Source organism: Clavelina lepadiformis, chromosome 1 (genome assembly GCF_947623445.1).
Source record: "Clavelina lepadiformis chromosome 1, kaClaLepa1.1, whole genome shotgun sequence".
Lineage (NCBI taxonomy): Eukaryota > Metazoa > Chordata > Ascidiacea > Aplousobranchia > Clavelinidae > Clavelina > Clavelina lepadiformis.
In genome coordinates, this window is record NC_135240.1 from 24100272 (window position 1) to 24124085 (window position 23814).

At 34.7% G+C, this 23814-nt stretch overlaps 3 protein-coding genes across 4 annotated transcripts; 2 read left to right on the top strand and 1 right to left on the bottom strand.

Moving 5' to 3' along the window:
• The first annotated feature begins 2039 nt into the window (after positions 1-2039).
• On the top strand, positions 2040-5247 carry LOC143445857 (palmitoyl-protein thioesterase 1-like). Its single transcript, XM_076945213.1, has 7 exons — positions 2040-2190; positions 2493-2641; positions 2909-2997; positions 3072-3245; positions 3442-3631; positions 4159-4230; positions 4403-5247. Exons 1-7 carry the CDS (start codon positions 2103-2105, stop codon positions 4523-4525), a joined length of 885 nt encoding a protein of 294 aa, XP_076801328.1. The 5' UTR covers positions 2040-2102; the 3' UTR covers positions 4526-5247.
• Positions 5248-9501: 4254 nt separating this feature from the next.
• LOC143444719 (ras-like GTP-binding protein RHO) lies at positions 9502-12687 on the top strand. Its single transcript, XM_076943598.1, has 3 exons — positions 9502-9703; positions 10738-10946; positions 11637-12687. The coding sequence occupies exons 1-3, from the start codon at positions 9548-9550 to the stop codon at positions 11848-11850; spliced, it is 579 nt and encodes a 192-aa protein (XP_076799713.1). The 5' UTR covers positions 9502-9547; the 3' UTR covers positions 11851-12687.
• Positions 12688-12916: 229 nt separating this feature from the next.
• Positions 12917-23814, bottom strand: LOC143444459 (diacylglycerol lipase-alpha-like). 2 transcript variants are annotated; one of them, XM_076943576.1, is made up of 24 exons: positions 23595-23814; positions 23272-23449; positions 23001-23097; positions 22798-22902; positions 22067-22211; positions 21700-21787; positions 21429-21563; positions 20575-20601; positions 19162-19239; positions 18660-18784; positions 18366-18519; positions 17884-18048; positions 17600-17717; positions 17408-17513; positions 16996-17206; positions 16764-16912; positions 16494-16620; positions 16155-16268; positions 15539-15621; positions 15207-15280; positions 15018-15100; positions 14821-14923; positions 14456-14736; positions 12917-14091 (listed from the first exon to the last, which is right to left on the bottom strand). In XM_076943576.1, the coding sequence occupies exons 1-24, from the start codon at positions 23687-23689 to the stop codon at positions 13981-13983; spliced, it is 2952 nt and encodes a 983-aa protein (XP_076799691.1). In that variant the 5' UTR covers positions 23690-23814; the 3' UTR covers positions 12917-13980. The 2 variants fall into 2 exon arrangements, with proteins under 2 accessions (XP_076799691.1, XP_076799701.1); XM_076943586.1 differs by lacking the exon at positions 20575-20601.

The window sequence follows — 23814 nt, forward strand, 5'->3', positions numbered from 1 at the left end:
ATTTCAAAAGAAATATTCTGTTTTTTTGGATGATGCATGTGGATCGTTAGAAGACGTGTAAGCGTTTGGTGACATTTAAAGTTTTTCAATGAAGCAGGCAGCATGTTCCACGATTTGACACCAACAATTTTTATAGACTGCTGAGTAGTTTTTTGTTTACAGAATGGTAAGAACAGATTATATTACTGGATCTAGCGCCTGAAAAGAGTAAACGTTTTTACTAGCATAAAACATGTTATAAAATATGAGCGGCAGTAGATTATTCAGGTATCTGTACATAAAGATTTTAGTCTCTAAAGATAGTAACATAAGTAAGACATTCATCGTCCACAAGTCAAAATCATTACGAGAGACATATTTTTTTGAAAAAGTAGGTTAACCCGTAATCATCCTATTTAAATAATCACATATTTTTGCATGTCATCTAGCTAAATCTAGTAAATATTCATATCTAATTGTATGGAATTGCCTTTAACACTTAATACTTTTCAAAAGGAGACTTGTTTTGCTGTTTCTTGTGAAGGCATCGATACTGTGATTTCTATCCGCTTTGTTATGGAAGTTTGATTTCCATGGTCTGGTGATTGCCATAGTTGTGTTGTTTTGGCTTTGTTCTTATTGCTTGAATTTTCCTTGTTGATTTGCTTAAATTGCTTTTGTTCTTGCGTTTTAAGCTTGATTGTTTTGTCACTTTTATCAAATACTCAACTAAACTAATTTACGCATGGCTGCCATAAGCACTGGTGAAAAAATATTGCAATTAGCTGGTAGCAATTGCAAGTGAATGCTGTTAGTCTTAATTCTCTGATGTGTTTGTGTGCCAGACACAAACTGCAGAGTTTGGCATAAGCGCACTCAATAGCCTACTGCATTTCATGAGCTTCAGTGCCTCACTTAAGGTGCATTATTTTGCACTTAATAACTTGGACTGAACTTCTGTGCACTCAATTTTCGGATCTAGTGCAGAAGTGCATAACCAGAAGACGTCACAATTTGAGTGGCTGCTAGGGTCTATTATGCAAAGGCATCCTGTGGTTGTGCACTTCTGCACTAGACCCCAATTTTCAATTGGTCGAATTACAGATTAATAATCAAAGATTGATTAAGTCAAACTTTGTACATTACTGTCTAATTGTGCACTTCCATTGCGCCTGAGCATTTTTGCACACCGCAACCGTCATTTTTGATCACTTGGCGCATCCAAGATCTTGCTGAAAACTGCCATACTTTGCAGTTTGTCTGTTTGATGTCCGTTTCGTTTGATAAATGAGTATGACAATCTGACTGTGGTCCGTGAGCTCCCAGGGTGCATTCCATATGAGTTATGCTGAAGATCTTCAGTGTGAGCTACGGTCAAGTGGCGTAAACTCAGTTTGACCATGGCAACTGCAAATTCACTTTGCTCATCCGTTTCTCTGGGTTTATAGACGAAAAAGAACACAGTGTCTACTTTTTGTGTAATGTGCCGCAGATACAATGCAAACTTTTAGGCATTTCACGTCACATGACCTCATGTCGAACAAAACTATTATGAGAGATACAAAGTACTGTAAAATAGAAACTAGGAAACCTTTTTCCAATACTGTTTTTTCACTGTGTAAAAAATTGTAAAAAAAATTCACGTGCTACCAATCGGAACGAACTGTTTCCAAGTCGATGTCCAAAATGTTTGCAATTTAAAAAAGAATTAAAGTGGGTCGACAATTTCTATTGTTAAATATAGGAGATTGAAGAAATCTTGCACAAAGTTGTTGAAAAATTGTATAGGCAATGGATGTCTTGGCAATACCAACAACCCAAAGATAACATTACTTATAAATGATACTTATAACATAACGAATAAATGTTCAATAAATAAAGTGAAGTATGTATACAACAGTTGTAACAGCACAATTTGCTTCGTATGTTCTATGTTTTGTCTTGTTCATGGTAAATAATTAATTGGTATACTTAAGAAGCAGTAGTGGTTTTAAATGTGCTTATTTCTTTCAAGTATAGTTGTGGGTGTATAACCAGTAGGTTGCTTTTTTGCTCATGAAGAACAATACCTACATTTTTCAGGTGTGAAATTTTTGTTCTGTCCTGTCAACAAAATAACTACAATGCTTAGGTACTTAGTTGCATTAGCTACTGTTGTTACTTTAACATTTGCTGAAACTCCAACTCCATTGGTTATATGGCATGGAATGGGTAAGTAGTTATCATGTATATATATGTATATAATGTGTTCAAGTATGTGTAATAGTTGCCATTGCATTGTTTTGGAGAAAATGTTTTGGTGTACATAACTCCGTTGATTTTTGTAGTTTTAATCTGTTATTCCTGCCTCTAATTTATGATATTATATTTCCGGTTTATTGTAATTGACGTGGAGTGGTGACATTTGTCTTGTTCAATTCTCTATGCTTGCCAGTATTTGTTCTTGTCATAACTATTTTTAGTTTTCCAAATGTCAGCTGTAACTTTTCCCATTGCTGCCTTTCAAATTGTAGGTGACAGCTGCTGTAACCCATTTAGTATGGGTTCTATAATAAGGATGGTAGAAGCGCAAATACCTGGTATTTACACTCTCTCGCTTAAAATTGGTGACACCACAACTGCAGATATTATGAACGGCTTCCTCAAACCAATTAATGAACAGGTCTTTTGCTGCAATAGTAATAAAACTTTGCATCAAGTTCGTTGTATATATTTTGTTTTACTTTGATATTTTTATATGTCCACAATTATTTATAGTTATAATGTTGTTTTACTTACGCACAAACAAGCTTAGGTATCTGTCAATGACTTGCATTGGATAACACAGTGTTTATAGTACATATACAAGTATGTAACTTTTATAGTATACATTAATACAGTTTTCGATATTCTAATACAACGTAAGTAGTAAGCATCATAATTTTACTAGATTGAGATGGCTTGCTCCATTGTTAAAAGTGATGAAAATCTTGCGAATGGATTCAATGCCATGGGATTTTCACAAGGAGGGCAATTTTTGTGGGTTGATTTGCTTATGTTAAAGTTGCAGTAATAGGCCATACACAGTACTGTTAATGTTTTTCCTATGTCAGACGAGCACTTGTGCAACAGTGTGACGGAATAAAAATGCACAACCTGATTTCGATCGGCGGGCAACATCAAGGTGTGAATGGTTTTCCAAAATGTCCGGTTGATGACTTTACAATTTGCAATACGCTACGCCATGTGCTGAATACTGCAGCTTACAACCCAGCCATACAAGACCAGTAAGTGGTGATATTTTTCTTGCTGATATCATCATATATAGCCAATGTTGGTAAGGTTTACTGTCAGCTTTTTTGATAGTATAATTGAAGTTATTTGGCATTATTTTAAAAATAATGATGATCACAGATTTAATATTTTGTATCATCTGACTTGCTTTCTTGAAATTTTAATTTTCACACAAAAATATATTTGCAGTTTAGTGCAAGCAGAATATTGGCATGACCCTATCAATGAAGAAGAATACAAGACCAAGAATATCTTCCTTCCCGATCTTAACAATGAGAAGACTGTTAACGAAGTGTACAAGCAAAGACTGATGTCACTGAACAAGTTTGTCATGCTTCGCTTTAACAACGACACAATGGTGCAGCCTGTTGCTAGTGAGGTAATGTATTGATGGTGTTTTGTTGTCTTTAAAGTCGGTTTAATTTATTTGCTTTGCTGTAATGAAAATCTTTATTTTTCCTCGGTAAATTAAGTGTATACAACTATACATTCGCTTGTATTGTAATAAGCATTCAAGAAAACTAAGACACAAATTACGAACAAATATAGTAAAGTCAAGAGTCCTGCATTTAACTTCATGGAAATCATGACTCAAGAACAATACCATCAGTCTCCTACAAAGAGTTCAATTACCATATTAAAATTTCAGATTTGAACAAATTGTTAATTGTTTACAAATGATAAAGTGTGTTCTATTAACATATTTTACAGCCACGTTGTTGTGCAATGTATTGCACTTTAATAGTCTGCAAAGTATGCAACCTCGCTAACAATCCTACCAGAAGTACCCTAGTTACATTTATACAAAATCAAACTGTTTATAACCGGCATCTTTTCTTTTCCAAGCGTCTAACATATTTACTTCACGTATGAGTTCATGATGTCTTTTTTTCTGCAAACATTTAGTGGTTTGGATTTTATGCTCCTGGTCAGGACGTGGTGGTCCAGTCCTTGCAAGAATCAAATTTATACAAGACTGTGAGTAGATCGGTTTCTTGCTATTGCAGTATGCTTGAGTTGCTTTGCTTTGAAAAATTGTATTTTATTATACAATTTACTTACAGTGAACCCTTTTTAGGAAATTCCTGAAATATTTCAAGTTTTTTGTGCATTTTTCAACCCATATTTCACAGAACAAGGTATATTTTAGGATCAACTTGGCCTGCAAGCAATGGACAAAAATAACCAGTTAGTTTTCCTTGCAACTGATGGAGATCATCTGCAAATAAGCACGGAGTTCTTCAATGAGCAGATCATACCTTATCTTAAGTAGAGAATTTTGCTCTTCTTAAGATCAAGTTTTGTGCTTTAAACTTGAAATTTTTTTTTTAGAACTTATATTCTGTAACCTTTACCAGCGCAAATTTTAGATGGAAGGGACATGGTGTAGATGAATGTATCAAGTGGTTGTGCCTATTAATTCTTTTCAATTTGGAATTAATTTTTTTACCGAATCGTGTTTTTTAGATTCGGTCGAAAATCGAATGTTTGGAAAAAGGAATCGAATTATTTCGGTCGAATCATGTAATCTAGTATTGCAAGTATTCGTATCATAAAAGTTAACGTAACAGTGCATATAGAAAGCGGCGTATATAATTAACAAAATGTGATAATTGAACTAACGTATACTAAGTTGTAACTTGTAACAAAAAGGTATGTATAAATGAATTACTTAGATTTCCTGTTACGAGCAAAAATAATCATATCCCCTATTGTTTCAGTTTTCCTGCAATGAAAGAATTTTCAGGCTGGTATATAGAAGTACAGTATTTTGCTTAAATTTGGTTTTTGGCGAAATTTGGAATGTATTTAAATTGGGAAAATTTGGGCATTTTTACCCGATTCGGCCGAATTAATTCGCCCTGCCGAAATTTCGGTGTACGTCCAATTTTATTGCAATTGCTATTTGTCTATATCTACTTATGCAGTAGTAATCAATTTGGTGTTCACTGTGATTGATCTTGTACAATAGGAAATAAAGGAGCGTAAAAAGTACGTTAATTGTAAAATATGACAGGTCGTTATATCTGCAAACACAGTCAGATGGAAAAGAAGAGCTAAATCTCTATAACGTGACCGATGGCACAAATAGATGTGCCCTGTCAAAACAAATTACTATTTCCGGTGCCAACAGAATGTATAAGTTTCGTTTAAATCATTAGCCTACACACTATGATAACAAACTTCGTTTGGGCCGATTAAATTGCTTATACTTGGTGGACTGTTTACTTTATCGCAGTCGAAAAGAACCTGATGTTTAATATGTACCCTCGTACAAAAAGGAAAACTATCTGATAAGTGATTTTAGAACACGATCTGGCTTATGTTAGCAGTAAACATGTTCTCTTTCCTTACCCGACCACACGTAGGGGAACCCTTACATGAAGAATACAAGTAGCTTAACATCAACGACAATACCAATGGTTCCTGGCTGAAACTTCTGTGAGGTTCCGACGCACTAAATGTATGAATAAAAATACTTACAGAGTTCAATTTAATTAGCTTGCTTCTTTTGGCATAACAATTTAATTAAAACACACTGTAATGTTTAAAACGCAAGCGCAATGTTTACATGTTAAGAGGATTTCGAAGCCAGCTACGCACTTGTCAGCCTACGTCACTCCGCTCAACGCATTCAATCTCTTGCAGACTCATTTGCAAGTGGGCTACATCTTTCGCTGGGTTTGCACGAGCAGGTTTTCTAAAAACTTACAAAAAGTCTCGGGGGCGAGGTAGATGTAAGCTCGCGATGTTTCTCAACCTTACAACGACGCCTTATTTCATATATATTTTAAACCTGTGGTTCTCAACCTTTCATGGTTCGTGGCCCCCTTACAGTTACCCTCAAAATCCGTGGCCCCCTGCTCATCAATAAAAAAATGTAGAACGTTGCATGTGAAACACTTTTTACTTCACTACTGTATGTGTAGTAGCCTTCGCGCCGCTAATTTTGTACAGCAAGTAGCCAACAAGCACAAAAACTTAACTTGTGTCCAATGTTCCCTCTAATTTTTCACGAGTCTGAGCAAACACACTAACTCCCTGAGCGGTCCCTTGGACCACTGTGAGCAACATCAGACGTGCGCACTGTGGCCATTATTATGCGTTTATTTTATTTTCAATTCAGGTTGAATTTTTTTCTTGTGCGAAGCACAGATTTTCTGTGCGCGGAGACCGTGTCAGCAGTGCGCATTTGCGCACGCGCGCAGCTTAGAGGGAACATTGCTTGTGTCCCCTTTGTCTCGTTGTCCCCTACTACTACTACACTATAGCTCACTAGTGAGACATTTGCTTGTGGTCCCCGTAGAATGCTCCAATGGTCTCCGGTTGAGAAATTCTGTTTTAACCTATAGCAAAATGAAAGAACATGTTGCTGACGAATATGGTATGGTATAATATATCCTCTGACTGAAGAAAGTTTCGATAGAAGCACAAACTTTTTATTGTTTTTTTATTTAATTTTTTTTAGCGAATTTGGAACTATTCACTAGGACCACCGATTAGGAGCAAACATCTTTAATACCTAACCTAGTCTAAGGATATTGCAAAGGTAGCACCTATTGATGACACGCTAAAAATTTATAAGGATAAATAATGCATAGAAATTGAATAAATATTCGATTTATTCTTACCAATAGCTCGCAAAAGGTGAAAGAAATGCTTTAGATTTGTGTTTACTCGATTACTTATTCGGTTACTGAAACCCTCTATTTTATAAGTGGGCAGCTTTGTGCAACTCTGCGCAGCTACATACAGATATGTTTTGACGTTCAATGGCAAAAATATAGCCTACGACCAAAGAAAAAACATTATGAGTGAATGCCAATTGGTGAAATTTTCGCATCGTCTTGTTTTTACCATAAGGTATTGCAGTATGTAATTCTAATATTTCTATATCCTTGTGGGGCTACCAAACCATTCTGTTCTTGGGTCGCTGGGACTTGGAATCGGTTTCTTTGTAAGTATAGGCCTACGTTATCGTTATGCACCATTGTAGGTGTAGTGGAGTAGGCTTAGGCCCAGCCCCCAGGTCGTCATTTTAGAGAAAGTCAAGCTCTGCCAGCACGACTAATTATAGCATAATAGACCTAGTAATATAAAATGGTAAAAAATAAACATTACTTTTGTTGCATAAAGTAGATCTGTTATAGCTTAGGCCTATATGAGGTTATGACCATGACCGTGGAACATTCCGCCGTTATAACTTTGCTATAGGCTAGACCAAGGCTATGTCTTTACCCGGTCTACCGGTTATATACTGTAGATAGCCCTCGGTTTAAAACAACAACGTAAAGTTACCTTATTCTGTTATTACTGTACTACGACTGCATTTGATACCTGTTAGGCTACGTAGGCTACTATACATACGCATCCCCAGTGTGACGTTCTGCCAACTGTGATCTCTAATTAACATAAAGATCTAAAAACGTAAACACTGTGCTATTTTTTGACTAAACAAGGGCAAAGTGAATTTGTAATTGTCATGGTTGTGCCAAGACATGATTTTGGTCTGAGTCATGTTGAGGTCCCAGACTGGATAGCATGGTACCAGATTCCAGTCTGGAATCCCTAATTGTTTACCTTTTAATTATCCAGACTGCTGAGTTTGGCCTATCCAAGCATACTTAATACTTATTTTGCATCTAATGACTTGAACAGAACTTCTGTGCACTTAATTGATTTAAAGATTAAATGAGTCAAATGTGTACATTACTATGTAATTTTGCACCTAACTTTAATTGCGTTGGAGAATATTTGCGCACCCACATTTGCCAGTTTTGGTTGTTTAGTGCACTAAAGATCTTGCTGAAAACGGCCATACTCTGCAGTTCGGCTGACCATGTTTACAGTTTTGTATGTCAATTTGAAATCAGACAAATTTGGAAAGTTTATCTGTTCATATATATTTCAAATAAACTTGTCCTTTTTAATATAAACATTTTGAAATTTTCTGCTTTATAACTGTAAAGGTTGCCATGGCATACGAGGTTTAATGCAGAAGTGCAATGGATTTGTATTTCCTGACTCCTTTTAACCAAATTGTTACATCATTTGGTTGTGAACTTTTGCTCCAGTCTTGCCATACATTCTTTTGTAAGATTTGCCTTCTTTTGAAGAAAAACTGGCCGAAGTATTCTCTGAGAACACTCAAAAAACCCAAATGTCATTTTTAGCTTGCCAATACCATTAACAAAGCATTTGAAATAAAATGGTCAAAATATGACTTAAGAATGAATTTAGATGTTATATTTTTAAGTGCCTATATTTCAAACTGAAAAAGCATTTAACCACCACCATTGAAACAACTTTTTTGCTCCTTGCATTTTCAGGAATTCAGCATTGTTTTCAGGTTTTTTTCACAAACTGTTTATTACAGTTTGAATTTGATGATAGCGCAAGCTTACAAGTTTGGGCTGACACACCTGATGAGCATTGTTTGTATTTCAATTATGCTGCAGTTAATGCAAAAGCAATTTGTTGTAAATGTAGAAAGATGAATGCTCTGCTTTGTTAAAGATTTCTTTTAAAATCATTGCAGTTGACACAACCTGTCTTGAACAATCATTACAGCATCTTCTGCATATATAACAAGTTTTCACTTTCACTCATCTACATCTACATGTATATACTTTTTACTTTTATTTTGCATTAAGGGATAGAAATAGCCTGAGCCTTGTTTTTGCCCTTCACATAACCCCAAATTGTTTCAGTTTCAAGTCAGAGTTTCAGTTCGCAGTTTCAAAATTTAATCAATTGTTCCTTGTATTGTTGCAAAGCTCATTGAATATTTTATCAAAATCCGTTGTAAGTTCAAGAAATGTTGCAAATCAAGCAATTCCGGTAAAAACATAACTTTCTTTGGCCAAGATAATAAAAATTAAAACGCAAATCAATACTCTTGCTTTAATTCCAAGGATAAAAACTGCAATTTATAGAAAATTAATAGTTTGAAGGAACAAAAACGAGTGGGTTTGCTTTCAATCTGATAAAACATGTGGTAGCTCCAATTTAAAAAGATTGCAAACTCTCTAATTTACATTATGTGTGTTCAGGCACATTGCTTTTTTCTACAAGTATATAGTTTGTCTGACTATGAGTGTCACATTTATTGCCATGGTTATGCTAGCTACTACATTTATTTACTTTACAGTTGTATGAAAGTAAATTAATTATCTGCAAATGACAAGATTCTTCCAGTTTGTTTTTTTTTTTGAAATTTATGCACATATATATAAGAACCCTAACATCATTTATTATAACATGACATGATTTAGTTTATATAGATAACAGGAAAATGGCAACTATTAGAAAGAAGCTTGTAATTGTTGGTGATGGTGCATGTGGTAAAACATGCCTGTTGATAGTATTTAGCAAGGACGAATTTCCAGTCGTATACGTTCCAACTGTTTTTGAAAACTATGTTGCTGATATTGAAGTGGAAGGGCGGCAAGTATGTGGTATTTTATGACAGTGACAGTTGATACTATGCTGTATGTTTTATACAGTATGTTAATAAAATTGCCATTTTTCTCAGTGTAGTTTTTATCTCAGCATAAATAAAATTGATATCTAATTGCAGTGGAAGCTCGTTAACTTGACTTTCATTAACTTTTGACATCTCAACTTTCATAATTTTTGACATCTCTAAGCAACTTCAGCGGTTTTTGCAAATGCGTTATTAAAAGGCATTTAAACAATTGCAGGTCATCATCGAAATTAGTTGAAACATCATTCACTGCAACATAAATCGTTTGCTGGCTTGAGTCATTAACAGATTGCTATATAGACTAAAATATCAAAGCTCAGAGGTTTATTTGTCGACTGTGTAATTTAGCACCTTGTGATTTAAAATTTACATGTGGGCTCTATTTATAGTATAATGTTTAAAAACCTGAGTCAAGGATGTCATGACCCAGGAGTATTATGAAACCACACACAACAGTTGAAAAATACATGGCCCGGCAGTTTTTTTTAAAGATGTTTTACGGCTAGAATCCACCATTATTTTTTGGCTTAACCCACAAGAAGTAGTCCTACAATCTAAACTCTCACAACCCAACCAAAACATTTTGTGAGCGTAAATTTTTTTTAGTAATATTTTGAATTAAATACCTTGGTCAGACTGTTAGTTAACGAAGTCTTTGATGCACATTAAGGTATTTTACATCAGTAAGGATTGTAGGCATTTAGGCGAAGCAGTTGTAACATAAGCATGTAGCAACAAATTAAACCCTTGCATCACAATCACACTGAATAGGTTAAGTTTTAAGTCTCTTAAATATCTCACCATGGCCTCTAAAAATTTCTTAGCAGTTTCCAAAACCAAACCTGAAGAAAAGATGTACTTGGGTAACGTTAACCACCTTCGAGTAAATTGAACCTTCTGATAACCACTCAACGAAATTTGACCAGCCCATTCAAGTTCATGAGCTTCTACTGTGTACCATTGTACGTGCGCTTAGTTATTTGTATATTTTTCTAAAGGTTGAGCTTGCTTTGTGGGACACGGCAGGCCAAGAAGATTATGACAGACTTCGACCACTTTCTTACCCTGATACTGATGTTATTCTTGTGTGTTTTTCCATTGACTCTCCTGATTCACTAGAAAATATTTCAGAAAAATGGATGCCTGAAGTCAAGCATTTTTGCCCAAACGTACCAATTGTTCTTGTGGGGAACAAAAAAGATTTAAGGTTCTTTGGAAAACATTGTTTTATCAAGTACAGTAACAGTAACAGTAAAACCCGCTTATTGGAGCAGTTTTGGCTAAATTGATACGAACAACCATTTTCTCTGTGTAAATTTGCCACCAGTCAAGAGAAGGCTGGCTATCTGCTTATTAAAGCAGCTTGATATGTAGCAGCATGAAGAGACGTCAAAGAGTAGTTCCTGCTGTAGATCACACACCCAAATGTGAAATCAGACAATCGAAAATAGGTCGTTTCCTTTTTTTCTTGTCCCTGCAGGAATGCAGAAATATAGTTTTATCCAGGATCTCCCTATAGTCAAAGATGGATCTTATGATTGGTATACCGGTGTTATCAAAGAAATATCTCAAATCAATAAAATTATTGTATTTTTTCAGAAACTTTTATTTCGTTCTAAAAGGTATCTCACAGGTGTATGAATTTAAAGTAAATGAGCATAAAATACTCTGATATCAAAAATTGTGTGACTCTCATTGTACACGTCTACTTTTAAATTGAAAATAGCTTATTTCAGTGGGTTTAGCCATTCCCAAGGTACTCTAATAAACGGTTTTTGCTGTATTGCTTTCAGTAAACCTTATGGCTTCACTTCATCTGGGTTACCATTAACGTGGTTCAGTATTCTTTTTGTTAGTTATTAGCATCAATGCTATTGTCATATTGCATTATTCGCAGACACGATGAGGAAACAAGAGCTGAGTTGGCACAGCACAAGCAAGAACCTGTCACATATGAGCAAGGTCAAAGAATAGCCGCAGCTATTGGCGCAGCAAGGTACTTGGAATGCTCAGCAAAAAATAAGGAGGGGGTTAGAGAAGTTTTTGAGGTTGCTACACAGCTTGCAATCATGAAGAAGAAGAAAAAATCTGGTGGATGCAACTGTTTGTAAGCCTTCTCAAAACATTTTATGCTCATATACTTCTTGATTAGCAGGCTCAGTGCATCAAAGAATCACGATTTAAGCACCAGATAAATGCTTTCTTGTACTTTAATCTTGTTGCCTTGTGTGAGATTTACATTAGAGCATATGGAAGTTATGGTTGGTCTGACTTTTCAAACCTTTTCTGAGCGGTAGCAAATGTATTTTTACAAAAACATCTTTGGCACCAACATAACTTTCTCGGTGCAAATGATGTGTGCTAGAAGGCAATGTGTTTGTTGAATTATGCACCAGTAGTTGCTAGTAATGCTATAGCAAGATTTGGTGGACAAATTTACATTTCTCTTTTGAAATCTTTTCCTGTTATATTTGTCTTTAATGTTCTATTACAGTATTTTATTAGTAGGGAGAATAAGAAAAATAAAACCTTCTAGAAGTATTTCAATCAGACATGTAATCATACACAGAATGAGCGAGCTCTGTAGAAACAAAATATATAATCTTTATTGAAGCAAGACATAATGCGTCTTACGTTATGTTAAAAATTCCCATATTTCCAAGTACATATGTAGTTTGAAACACGTCTATGCCATATTGCCTTACTTACTTTTGGAAATACTTGCATCTTGGTGAAATTGATAATATTTACTGTTACTGCTTTCTTACTAGCTCTAGAATAAAGTGCTTGCAGTTACTATTTCCTACCATCTGTCGGAGGGGGCCTTAATCTTATTAACCGTATATAATGCAGTCGTTTTTCCTACATTTTCTTATAATCAGTGTTTGGAACGTTGTATTTGAGATATGTATTTTGTTGCAATAAAATTTATCATGAAGGGACAACAAGATTAATATTTAAACCAAAATTGGTGATGAACGGATCACATAAATTTGGTGATGCTATAATTACTATGAAGTTCATTTACATGACTTTCTCTGAACGATACATTTTTGTATTGCTGTCTACATCTTTGTCCTAAATTTGTCAACAGGAGAAGCAAGTTATTTTCAGTAACTTGCTGAAATATAAAGCCTTCAAACATGTCTCCTCGCTAGTAACGGTATTGGTATAAAATTATGCTGTCATTCATTTGTATTAAACTCCCAACAAGGAAGCTATATGCATTATACATAGACAATCAAGTTCATGCAAATATGTACGAAGGAATAACTACTGGCAATGTAAAATTGGCATTTCTAAGTGGCAATCACTGCAAAGCAAAAATGAGTTAATGGTTGTATTTGATCATGCCCCAAAGTAATTATACAAAAATTTTATTGCATTTCAAATTTAAGCAAAATTTTTTATAGCCTTGGTATACAATTTGTTATCTCCAACCAATATACTTTGTTACCTTCAAAACTAAACATCTCAAAATAGTTTCAGAACAATATGGCCAAATAAAACTTCGGCCCACCATAAACAATGGGCAAAAAATTGTTTAATGCAGGTAAGTATATACAATTCACTTCACACAGAGAAATAACGTCAAATAATGTCAGTTTAAATCTGCAAACACATAAGCTACTACTAATACAAACACATGAATACTAACTGTTCCGCAAGTTATTGCAAAAAATAGAGCACTGTGCAAAGCAAACATGAATTGTTGGCAGCAGTTCTGTGAAGCAACAGAATATACAATATGCTTATTATTACCTAATTGTTAGATTACAAAATGATTATTGTCATGCAACTTTCATGAAATTTGGCGAAGCAAATTCTAATACAAATTTTGAACCTGTAAAAATGACCACAGTGTCACGTTTAAAAGTGCCTGTTGTGAGGAATCTTAAAAATAGCAAGCATTAAAACTGTTTCCAAAACCGACAAGTGCATACACGACACATGATTAGATACTAGCACAGGGTATAGCAAATGTATCGCATACAATCAATCTCATTTGATAAGATGAAAATAATGACATGAAGTTATGAGCACAGAACAGGGATATCCTGAAGCGAACACAAATTCTACTACTGACCAGTTTCCGTTCTTTAAGCATTATTTTCTTACCCTTTAAAATTGGCGAGGTCGGATAGGCTCAATTCTTAAAATCTACTACTGTATTCGTACTCCTATGTATTCAAATCTTTTTCGATTTGGCACATCCTTAGTAATGAAGCTGACAAAGCTGCTCATTCGATTGACACAAACGTATCTTCAGACTCGTACGTGTTTTCATCGCCAGCAGTGCAAGGCGTGGTCGTTCTGGATGGTGGAGCGGACGCATAATCCCGTTTTTTTATCTGATAATGAAATAAAAACTCAATTGTTTTCTTGGATCTAATTAAACAATTTCCAGAATTTGGGAGGCTGTTTTTAAAAAATTCATGCTTCATATAGTTTCATACCAGCTTGCAAACCTAATTACCAAGAATTCAATATTTTCACTTTCGTAACAAATAGCGACTACCATATCGCTGCAAATCAATCAGTCAATTATTACCTAAGCATATTTCGGTGACGAATCAGTTTTCGTGACAATACATATCACAATTGAATTTAATAAAAAGTGCACTTTAGCATAGTTAAAAACGACAACATCGATTCAAATACATCAGAAAGTCGATTTGAGAAAATTACTCTGTTTGGCAGTGATAGTTGACTCACCACAAGAGCAGTTGGCCGTTTGCTTAAGGAATGCGTTCGTGGTGGTTTCGGAATCAAGTTTGGCTCAAACTGGGCTCGCTTAACCATTTCATTGTCTTGGGCCAGCCTGGCCTGACTCGCTGGCAATGACTTTGATCTCAAAATTTTTGTATCGTTTGGAGTTTCCTGTGAGTCCTGAAGCACTACATCAATATAATTTTCAAATCTATTGACGAGCGACGAGCCCTGGTTGCTATCGGCGGATGGACGTTTCTCTAATTTCTCTTTCGCTTCTACAGAATCTGGTGCAACAAACAGTAAATGGTAACTGTTAAATAAATGGAGGTACAGTACATTAGATTTAATTTTCACTAAGCTACACCCACTCATGTTAAAACTCGGTTTAAATTCTCCACCACTAGAAGTCTCTGGAGAAAAATGTCCGAGGCCTTCGTCTACATCTTTGTTATTGTTGGTGTTGTTGTTATACTAGAAAGCCATAAAATTCATAAAAGTGCAAGCATTAAGTGAATGATATTACAGAAAGTCAACCGGAAACCTTCAAGAACTGATTTAAACAAACCTCATTAACTTCGGCAATTGTTTCCACAGTTTTTACCAAACTTAAGGTTTTCACAGATGATGGTGAGATTGGTGACCCCACAGCTACATATAAAAAATAGCATCTAATCGCACTTTTTATTTGTTGTGCAAGAAAAATTAAAATGTGTGAAATGAAAAACAAATTTTTCTCCACAAAATGAAATCTTACATGAAGAAGACTCGGGAAAGGAGTCCATTTTGGCGAGCGGTGCCCGAGCTTTCATTTCTTGATCCGTTCCATACCTAGCAAAAACCAGATGTTAATGTCATGTGTAATGTCAGTTTTAGTAATCTCATTCACACTTCGTAACAGAGCAACTGTTACGAGCACAAACGTGAAGTAATATGAAGAAAGCAAACTTGAAAATGAGGTGAAACTCAATCAAAAAGAGTTTATTGAGAAAAAAAAGAAAAAGAGCAAAGCAAATGGCAGAAAAAGAATGTTCAGATACTGTAGCTTGCATTAGTGTCATAGCTAATCCAAACTCAATGACTACTAACCTCCAGTTTTCATCCACAATATCTCGACTATGTTCCTCACATATTCCGGTCCCCATTAAGATATCAGGTTGTGCTTGTGAGTTCTGAAGTTGAAGAGTATCATAAAACCAAAACTGAATATTAGTTGTGTACTTATTGCATGCGAAGGCGATATAATGCACAAGCAATTAAGTTGACTGATTGTTGTATTTTTTATCTTTCTTTGGAGTATTTTGTGACTGAAAGTTAAACTTTAAAAAACAAGTAACACATTTGCAGTTGAAATGCTACTTGATACAACAGTTTAATTCGGGACTTGTTTGTCATGTTTTTTCAGTTTTACCAGCTGACAACAGACCAAATGCGTTCTGGTTTAGATTTACAAAATAAACTGGTGTAGACTGGAAGTCAAACCTTTATTGTTAAACTCAATAAAAAACACAACGAAAACAGTAATTGGTAGTCTGGCATTGAATGGAGGTGTGGGGTATTGTGAATGGAAACATGAGTGCTAATTCAAGTACTAAGTCAGTTACTGACGCTTGGGAAATTGTTTAGATAGACACATGGTAAGTGGAGAATCAATGTAAATGGCCAAGTGATTGTATCAGGTTTACTACCAGAGAAAAATCCTTACTTTGAGCAGATTGGTCTTTTCATTATCGTTGGAGCGTAACGGTGTGTGACTTGGTAACGTTGCACTCTGTGAATATCGCTTCACGGTATCACTCAGTTGAGCAGCTTGTAAAACCTGTGACAAGTCAATAACATAATAATTAGAAATTATTATTTGAAATACTCTTTCTAATTTTAACAAAACAAAACTTTGAGTGAAGATTAACGTTTCATCTGATTTCACTTGATATAAAGTTTGATTATTAATTTCGTTTTCATAAAAAAAGAATTGTTTAATTTAAAAAAAAGATCATCAAAATCTTTGGTAACTACTGAAGACTTAAAAGATTACTGAACCCACTTTTTCCATTGCTTTAAGTAATTCCTGAGGCCAATGATGAGTAATCATGTTGTGCGAAACAAGAATTTCTTGAAAGTCTTTGGTGTTGTTGGCCTCCAGGGCCACATGCTTTCCAGGAGCTGCTGATCTAAAGTATTCATTGGAAACCATTGTATAACACTAATTATTACCAACTATCACCAATTATTAACTAATTATTGCTAATTAATTATTAACTAATTCTTTCTTTAACATCAAGCAAAAGCAAGCACATGTATTAGTTCAACCAACCTTCCCCACAATCGTTTCTTGTATTCTTTCCTGTAAACAAAGTGAATAATTCGACCAGGAGGAAAGAGGTCTTCCTGTTCCAACACTCCATCTTGTGCTGTATCACTAAGACATTTAAACGATATTTGCTCCACAAGCTCTCCATTATCCTGAAGAATTGGTAAAGGTATTTAAAAGCTAGTTTGCATTATTACCTGAAAGAAGTTAATGCAAACGATGCTAGAATGGGAACCTGGTCATTGCTTAGCAATGAATGGCGATCTTCAGCTGAACGCAAACAGTTTCCTAAAATTATTCGATATTTTGGTGTTTTAGTATGGCAGAGTAGATGCAAAATGTCTTTTTTCATCTTTTCCAGTTGTGCTATTCCAGTTCGCATTATCAAGTCTTTACCAAAGACGGCAGTGTAAATGTAATCCTTGGAAGCTTGCACGGCAGAAAGACTTAAATCACAGAAAAAGGTTTGTTTAATGTTTCAACATATAGTAATATTGTAGTTAAATATTGTGGCAGATAAAGACGAAAAACTCCAAATAATATGAAACAGACAGAAAATTAAAAATGATGTAGTAGCATGAGAACTCACTGTTAAAATATCACAAGTCCAGTCATTCTAATACACAGATCTCTATGGCTATTCTCACCTTAATAATCCGCCCGGAGGAGCAAATGCATAGCACACAAGATCATGATATACTGGACGCAGAAGAATGGCTAAAATTGACGCTACGCCAGCACCCAGGGAGTGACCTTAACAAAATCTGGATGATTAGAATCACTGAACTACATAGTGTGGTAAAAGGGGCATAGTTCTTAGCATGAAAAGCTTATCTTACCAACTATAACTAATCTGTAGTTTTTTGTTTGTTTGTTCAAATCACGACCAAATGCCTGTGACAGAATCATTCTTTCCATAAGTTGCTTCTTCATATGTACAGCTGCTTGCACTATACCCTGCAATGCCATGCAGGGTATTAAAAGTATTGAAAGCCCATGGTACGAGTTTAAGTTCATTTTTATGACTTTTATGATTTCTTTGTCTTTCTGATACATGATACTAAAAAGGTTGTGCTTAAATTAAACACGTTCTAAACTTGATTGAAATCTTTTTTTCAGTGACCTTGTGACCCTTCCAAGTCCCATCTTGATTTCCAGTTACTTGGATTGGCGTGGATTGCGCCACCATATCAGTCAAGGCATCAATTTCACTTAATGAGCCTCTTATTGTTACAACAACTGCTTTTTTGTTATGGTCAACAGATACATAGAAAGGTTGGATGTAAATCTAAAGCATAAGAAACTAGTTTAAGGGTGACTTGGAAAATAACTTGACTGTGAAGGCATCCAGAAGACTTAGGTATGTATACTATTGTATACTAAATATTACTATAAATTTGACTGTACACTATGCAGTATTATTGGCGAAAGTTTGTCAATAACATCAAAACTTTTACTAATGACCAAACTGAGTCCTATGACAACCCTTGCAGTACACCAAAACAGTTAAAACAGTAGGTTGCAACTCACAAAAATTTGTTAATGATTTGACACATGTGCTATGGTGCACATAAAAGTGATCTATTATTTTTAAAAAACACTTGCATCATTTTTCCACGACGCATATACAATGTCAGTGTTGCTGATCTTTCTGTGAAGAGATTGCTGCACCGCAGATGTCTGGCAGTTGCAAGGATCTTTATTGACGTTTGTTTTTTGAAATTGGGAAGACTGCTCTCCACAACAACTACCTCCGCACCTTTCAAAAAAATTTCTATACAATGTCTATCAGTCTTTAGGTTTTGTATATTACTCCTATTCTCTCATCACAATGATCACAAATATGACCAAAAGTTTGCAATAAACAGTACGTGTCATTACATTTAGAATTAGACTCACATGCACTGGTTCATTAACTTGCATAATCCTAATCCAGGATTATCAACAAGGAAGAAAAGTGATCCGTATGATGCAACAGCATAATGACAGTAGTAAATGAGATCACTTAAATGTTCTCTCTCACGCTGCGTGAAATGAAAAGATCACAAAAGCATGCAAAATCGATTTTCATACGAAATGTAAAAATCACTTATGTACTGGTATATATCTTTGACCCTTTATTTGCATAGTCCCTTACTTTGACTCAGTGAACTTATCCAAATATTTACGTGCAAATATATATATCTAAGCTAGAGTTCTAATGCGGTGTGTATCAAAAAAAGAAAATTTAACTCAACAATCTGAAATTTGCTGACCAAACCATGTTAAGATAATTTTAACGATTTGGCAGCAAAACGCCCTAAAAAGTAGAAAACAAAAGGATACTATTTCTTCAGTTTCAACTTTGTTAGAAACTTCGTGCCATACAAATAAAATTTTGAAAACAAACAAAACTACTCACAGGATTGGTGAAGTCAACATAAACAGTATCCCTTTTTATCGGTTTGCCACACATGAATTCTTCAACCTCAGAATCATTCTGTCAATATACAAGCCATAGTTTAATACTTTGGATTTGTGCTATATATGTCCTTAAAATCTACCAAATCGAAGATGTTTTGGAATACAAACAACCCTTGACACAGATATTATCACATCAAGCAAGCTGTTAAAATAATGGTATGTTGGCACAGTGTTCAGAAAATCTCCAAGGATTTCGTGTCATCATTAACTTATTCTATTATTAATTAATTAAATTATCCAGCAGTTGAAATGCTTTCAAGTTGGTGAGACTTAAAACATGATGTTGAAGCAACTAATATGATATCAATTCCCAGTCTATCACAAACATAAAAAAGGTTAACTGTAACGTCCATAAAAGTAAATATGTCAGTGAATGTGAACATCAGCTGTAAATAGAAGTAGGCATAAATTCATAAGATACCTTACTACCTCTGCAAATTATGTAATTACAGTTACAGGGTAGGAGGCACTATTCTGTAATCATGTAAGTAAGTATAATAATTTCAACACATCTTTCCCCTACATTTTTAGACATATTTAGTTTTTGCGTTGTAATTTGAGTTAAAATAATGTTATATGTGGCAGGGTAGGTTTACGACATCAACATTTACTATTAATCAAAGCCTGTTAGCAATTGCGTTAATCACAACATTCATTGTTAAAACAATGACATGACAATGGTATGTTCATGAACACAATTTTCGATTAAAACCATTTCTTGAAAATACTTAAGGCCTTGTGCTATTGTAATAAACAACGTGTCTGAAAAGAGATACGTCATTGTAACTGCATGGCCATTCATGTCTAAAAACTTCACTAAAACACAGAGAGACTTCTTTTATCCTGCATTAAAATTAATTAACATTTCCACATTGTTGTTGTGCAAAAAATAATCAATTATGCCTGATATTCTACAGTAGTTAACATTATACTTAATGCAAAACTAAAAAAACCGTGCAGCAATTTATACCGAAATACTTAAATCAAAAATTATCCAACTGAAAAAAAGCAACGGGCCACTGCCATAATGAAATAGGTTTCACATACCATGGTAGCAAACAACCATTTAATGTCTACCAGTAAGCATAAGCCAAAAATATTCCCTACTTTTTCCCAAGCACAAAATACAATATTATTTTCAAATCTAGTAACAAATGACGGAAGAGTTGAAAAAATGTTGTGTATCATATTGTTGGATGCATGGACATGACTGATAACTGAGTGGAAACAAAATATTGCAATCCCTGAGTCCTGGTGGTAACAAGCCACTGCGTTCTTACACAAGCAAATTTTATATGAGAATTTTACTAGCGCATCCATGCTATCAGTACAGAACATCAAACATAATTACTTCAGAAGTGTCCTTGCACCAGCATTCCTATATATTAAAATATAATTCCAGTTAGTTTTAGCAACAACAATATAGCCACCACAGTCAACACACTGACCAACAATTCTAAATATAGGCTACAAAATGTTTGATTACTATTTAGTACTATGATGATGTTCAGCATTAGTAAGCGATTATTTGGGGTGCAACCAAACTACATTTTTTAATGCATCTTTCAGTTTAGCAGTTTCTTCAGACCTCAAAACATGCAAGAGACATTGCTATATTGTACCGATAAAGTGCAAAACACATTTCAATAATGATTTATTGCGAATGTTAGCCAGAGTTGTGAGAAAGGTATACAGTATGTATTAAGCCCTTTGTAAAATTTGGCTCTAATTTAGATCTATTCTTATTTGGCATGCTGCCTACATACATTTTAAGCAAACGGTGCAAAGCACATAAGACTGAATAATAATAGTATACTTTGACATGCTTTAGTTGTAAATGTTCTTCCATATATATACCTGATACTTTTAACTTTGCCAATGTCTTGTTATTGGTTTTATTTTATTATAAGTTGTGTTATACATAATTAGGTAAATATCTTAATTTCAAAACATCACTCAAAACGGTCCACTGAATTTTTTTTATAACCTAATTGAAGAAACAATACTCAGCCAAAGATTGAAAAAATATCGTTGCATGTAGACTTGTAGTAAAAAGAAAAGAGTTAATGATGGCACAAAGATAACAATCAAGAAATTTATCAATTGAGCATAGCAGTTGGAAACAAACCTAGCAGTTTCTACAATAGCTAGATAAGAATTTTCAACATATCATCTACAAATTTAAGCAAAAACCCAATTGCTTACCGCTTCCACCTGTTCTTTCTCCACACAGCATTGCTTGTGTCGAAGTAGAATAAGTCCAGCGAGTAAGTCTGATGGCACGACATCAACATCTTTAAAAAATTTTCGCAAAAGATGGGATACTTCCTCTAATGCAACCTAGATACAGATATTTCAATTGTATCAAAAATGCACATATAGCCATGCATGTAATCCACACAGGTTAATGGATCTGGATCACACCTACAGGTAACGGTAAGGTAAATGTTGGGTAATTAGGATAAATTATTGTTACCTGCGTGTTTTGATTATCCCTCGTGCAGCAACAAAATCGACGCAGGCTTTTTACCCATGAATTCTGCAAAGATTGATCGAAATCTGCCCTATGTAAGAAAAGCATAAGGTTATTTGTCACCATTATGTATAAGGAAGCAAGCGTTTGCAATTCACGATTTCCTCTATTGTTATATTCATTCCTACATGGCACTTTTTCCGTGTAACAGTGATAAATTTTGGTAACGAACATATGCAACTACACGCTTCATGAACTACCTGTACATTCTCGTGGCTTGGTGTAACAAGCTACTGATGCAATCATTATTCCAGTGATTGTTGTTGACTACAAAATTTGTACGAAATTGTTTGACAGATTTAGTACGGACCTTAGTTTATTGAAGTCTGCGTTTGATAAAGACTCCTTCTGTGTTGCCCTCTTCACATGGTAAAAGGATCTGCCAGTCGAGTCGTAAGTGCATATTGCTACCAAAATGACAATGAGCATAATAGCAAGTGTGATCCCAACCATTGCTGCAAATTCAAAAAACGACTGTCGAATAAACTATAAAAAAGCTTAAATAACTTTTATGCTTATCCACGCATTCAAATTTTATATGTAACAACAAAAACGTAAAGTTATATAGCCACATTTGACAACAGATTAATATGTGTTCTGTAATACCGGCCGCAATATATATGCATAAGAGTATTACACTTAGTTATATACAGTACTGTATAGTACTTCAATATTTTGGTGTGATTACTAACTTCACTTTGCAAAAGTTACATAGAGATAATTTCTGCTTTATTCAGCATTTCCATTGAATGTAGTGAATTACAGCCCAGTGCCCACTGTAATTTAGTGTTTAAGTCAGATAATTGCTGTTATTTCGTCATTTTACAGACTATAGTACACATACTAAACATACAAAAAATGCCTCTAGGCAGATAGTGCTGGGTAATTTACTACTGGTACACTAAAGAGCAACAAAGCAAATAGTACGTAAATCGCATTGATATAACACACAATGTTTGGTGTTTATCGATACACAATACTTTAAGTGGTATGTTGTATAAACCAATGGCTTATTATAATTCAACAAACTAATATACTTACCACCTAACATATAAAGAAAACGACTGAAAACAGTACAATCTTCCCACATATTTTTCAGATAAGAAGCAACCACTATTGAGAAGATGACTTCAGTGACACCTAGAGCTAATTAACAACACACCAACTGCGTTAATCACTACACGAAATATTTTGAAACGAATTGTTGAAGTAAAACACAGAGTATTAGTCCATGAGAAACGTACTAATCCTGCAATAAATAATGTATTCGACAGGCTTGCGTGGTTCCGCGTTGACTACAGTTCCCTGCATACTGAATGCAACCAAGATTGCTTCAAGCACCTGGAAAATCAATACCGGTTGAAGAAACTTCAATTTATACTAAGTCTAAGTTACTTTCACGCCCTCTGCATACATACAATTCAAAATGATCAAATTGATATACTAACACAACAGTGATAATCACAAGAAATAAAGTTTAATACATGTAATAAACTAATAAGTAATAACACTTACCAATCCAATTACAAGCAAGGCTATGTAGCCAAGGCAAGATGCTTGGATCCATTGTGCACATTTGGCCTTTTCTATATCTGTCTCATTGGCATTGATGTTTTTAAGATTGCTAACATCTTGGCTTGCCCATAAATGAAGCTCAGAAGATATTGAAGTGTAGATTGTTAAAACAAGAAATCTGTAATGTTCAAAAAGAGAGTTTATATAAACACAAATCACGGTAATTCGTTCCTTCAAGCTTTCTTTGTAAATGGCATATATTCAGCTTCAACAGCAAAACGTATATGTACGAAATAAATACTCAAAAGAAAGCAAATACTTACAAAACAAAATGAATTATGAAAAGAATTGCACCAGGTAACACAAAGTCATCACTACCAGTGGACCACCGTCGTTTAAAAGCTACAAATCCTGGCATGTTGTCCTCTTAGCTCCAATGCCATGGCACATTAAAAAGCAGTTAATAACTAATTCATGGCTAGAAAGAATTTACATGCACAACCTAGCTGCTGGCTATGTGCCAATAAAAACAGTTCGTAAAAA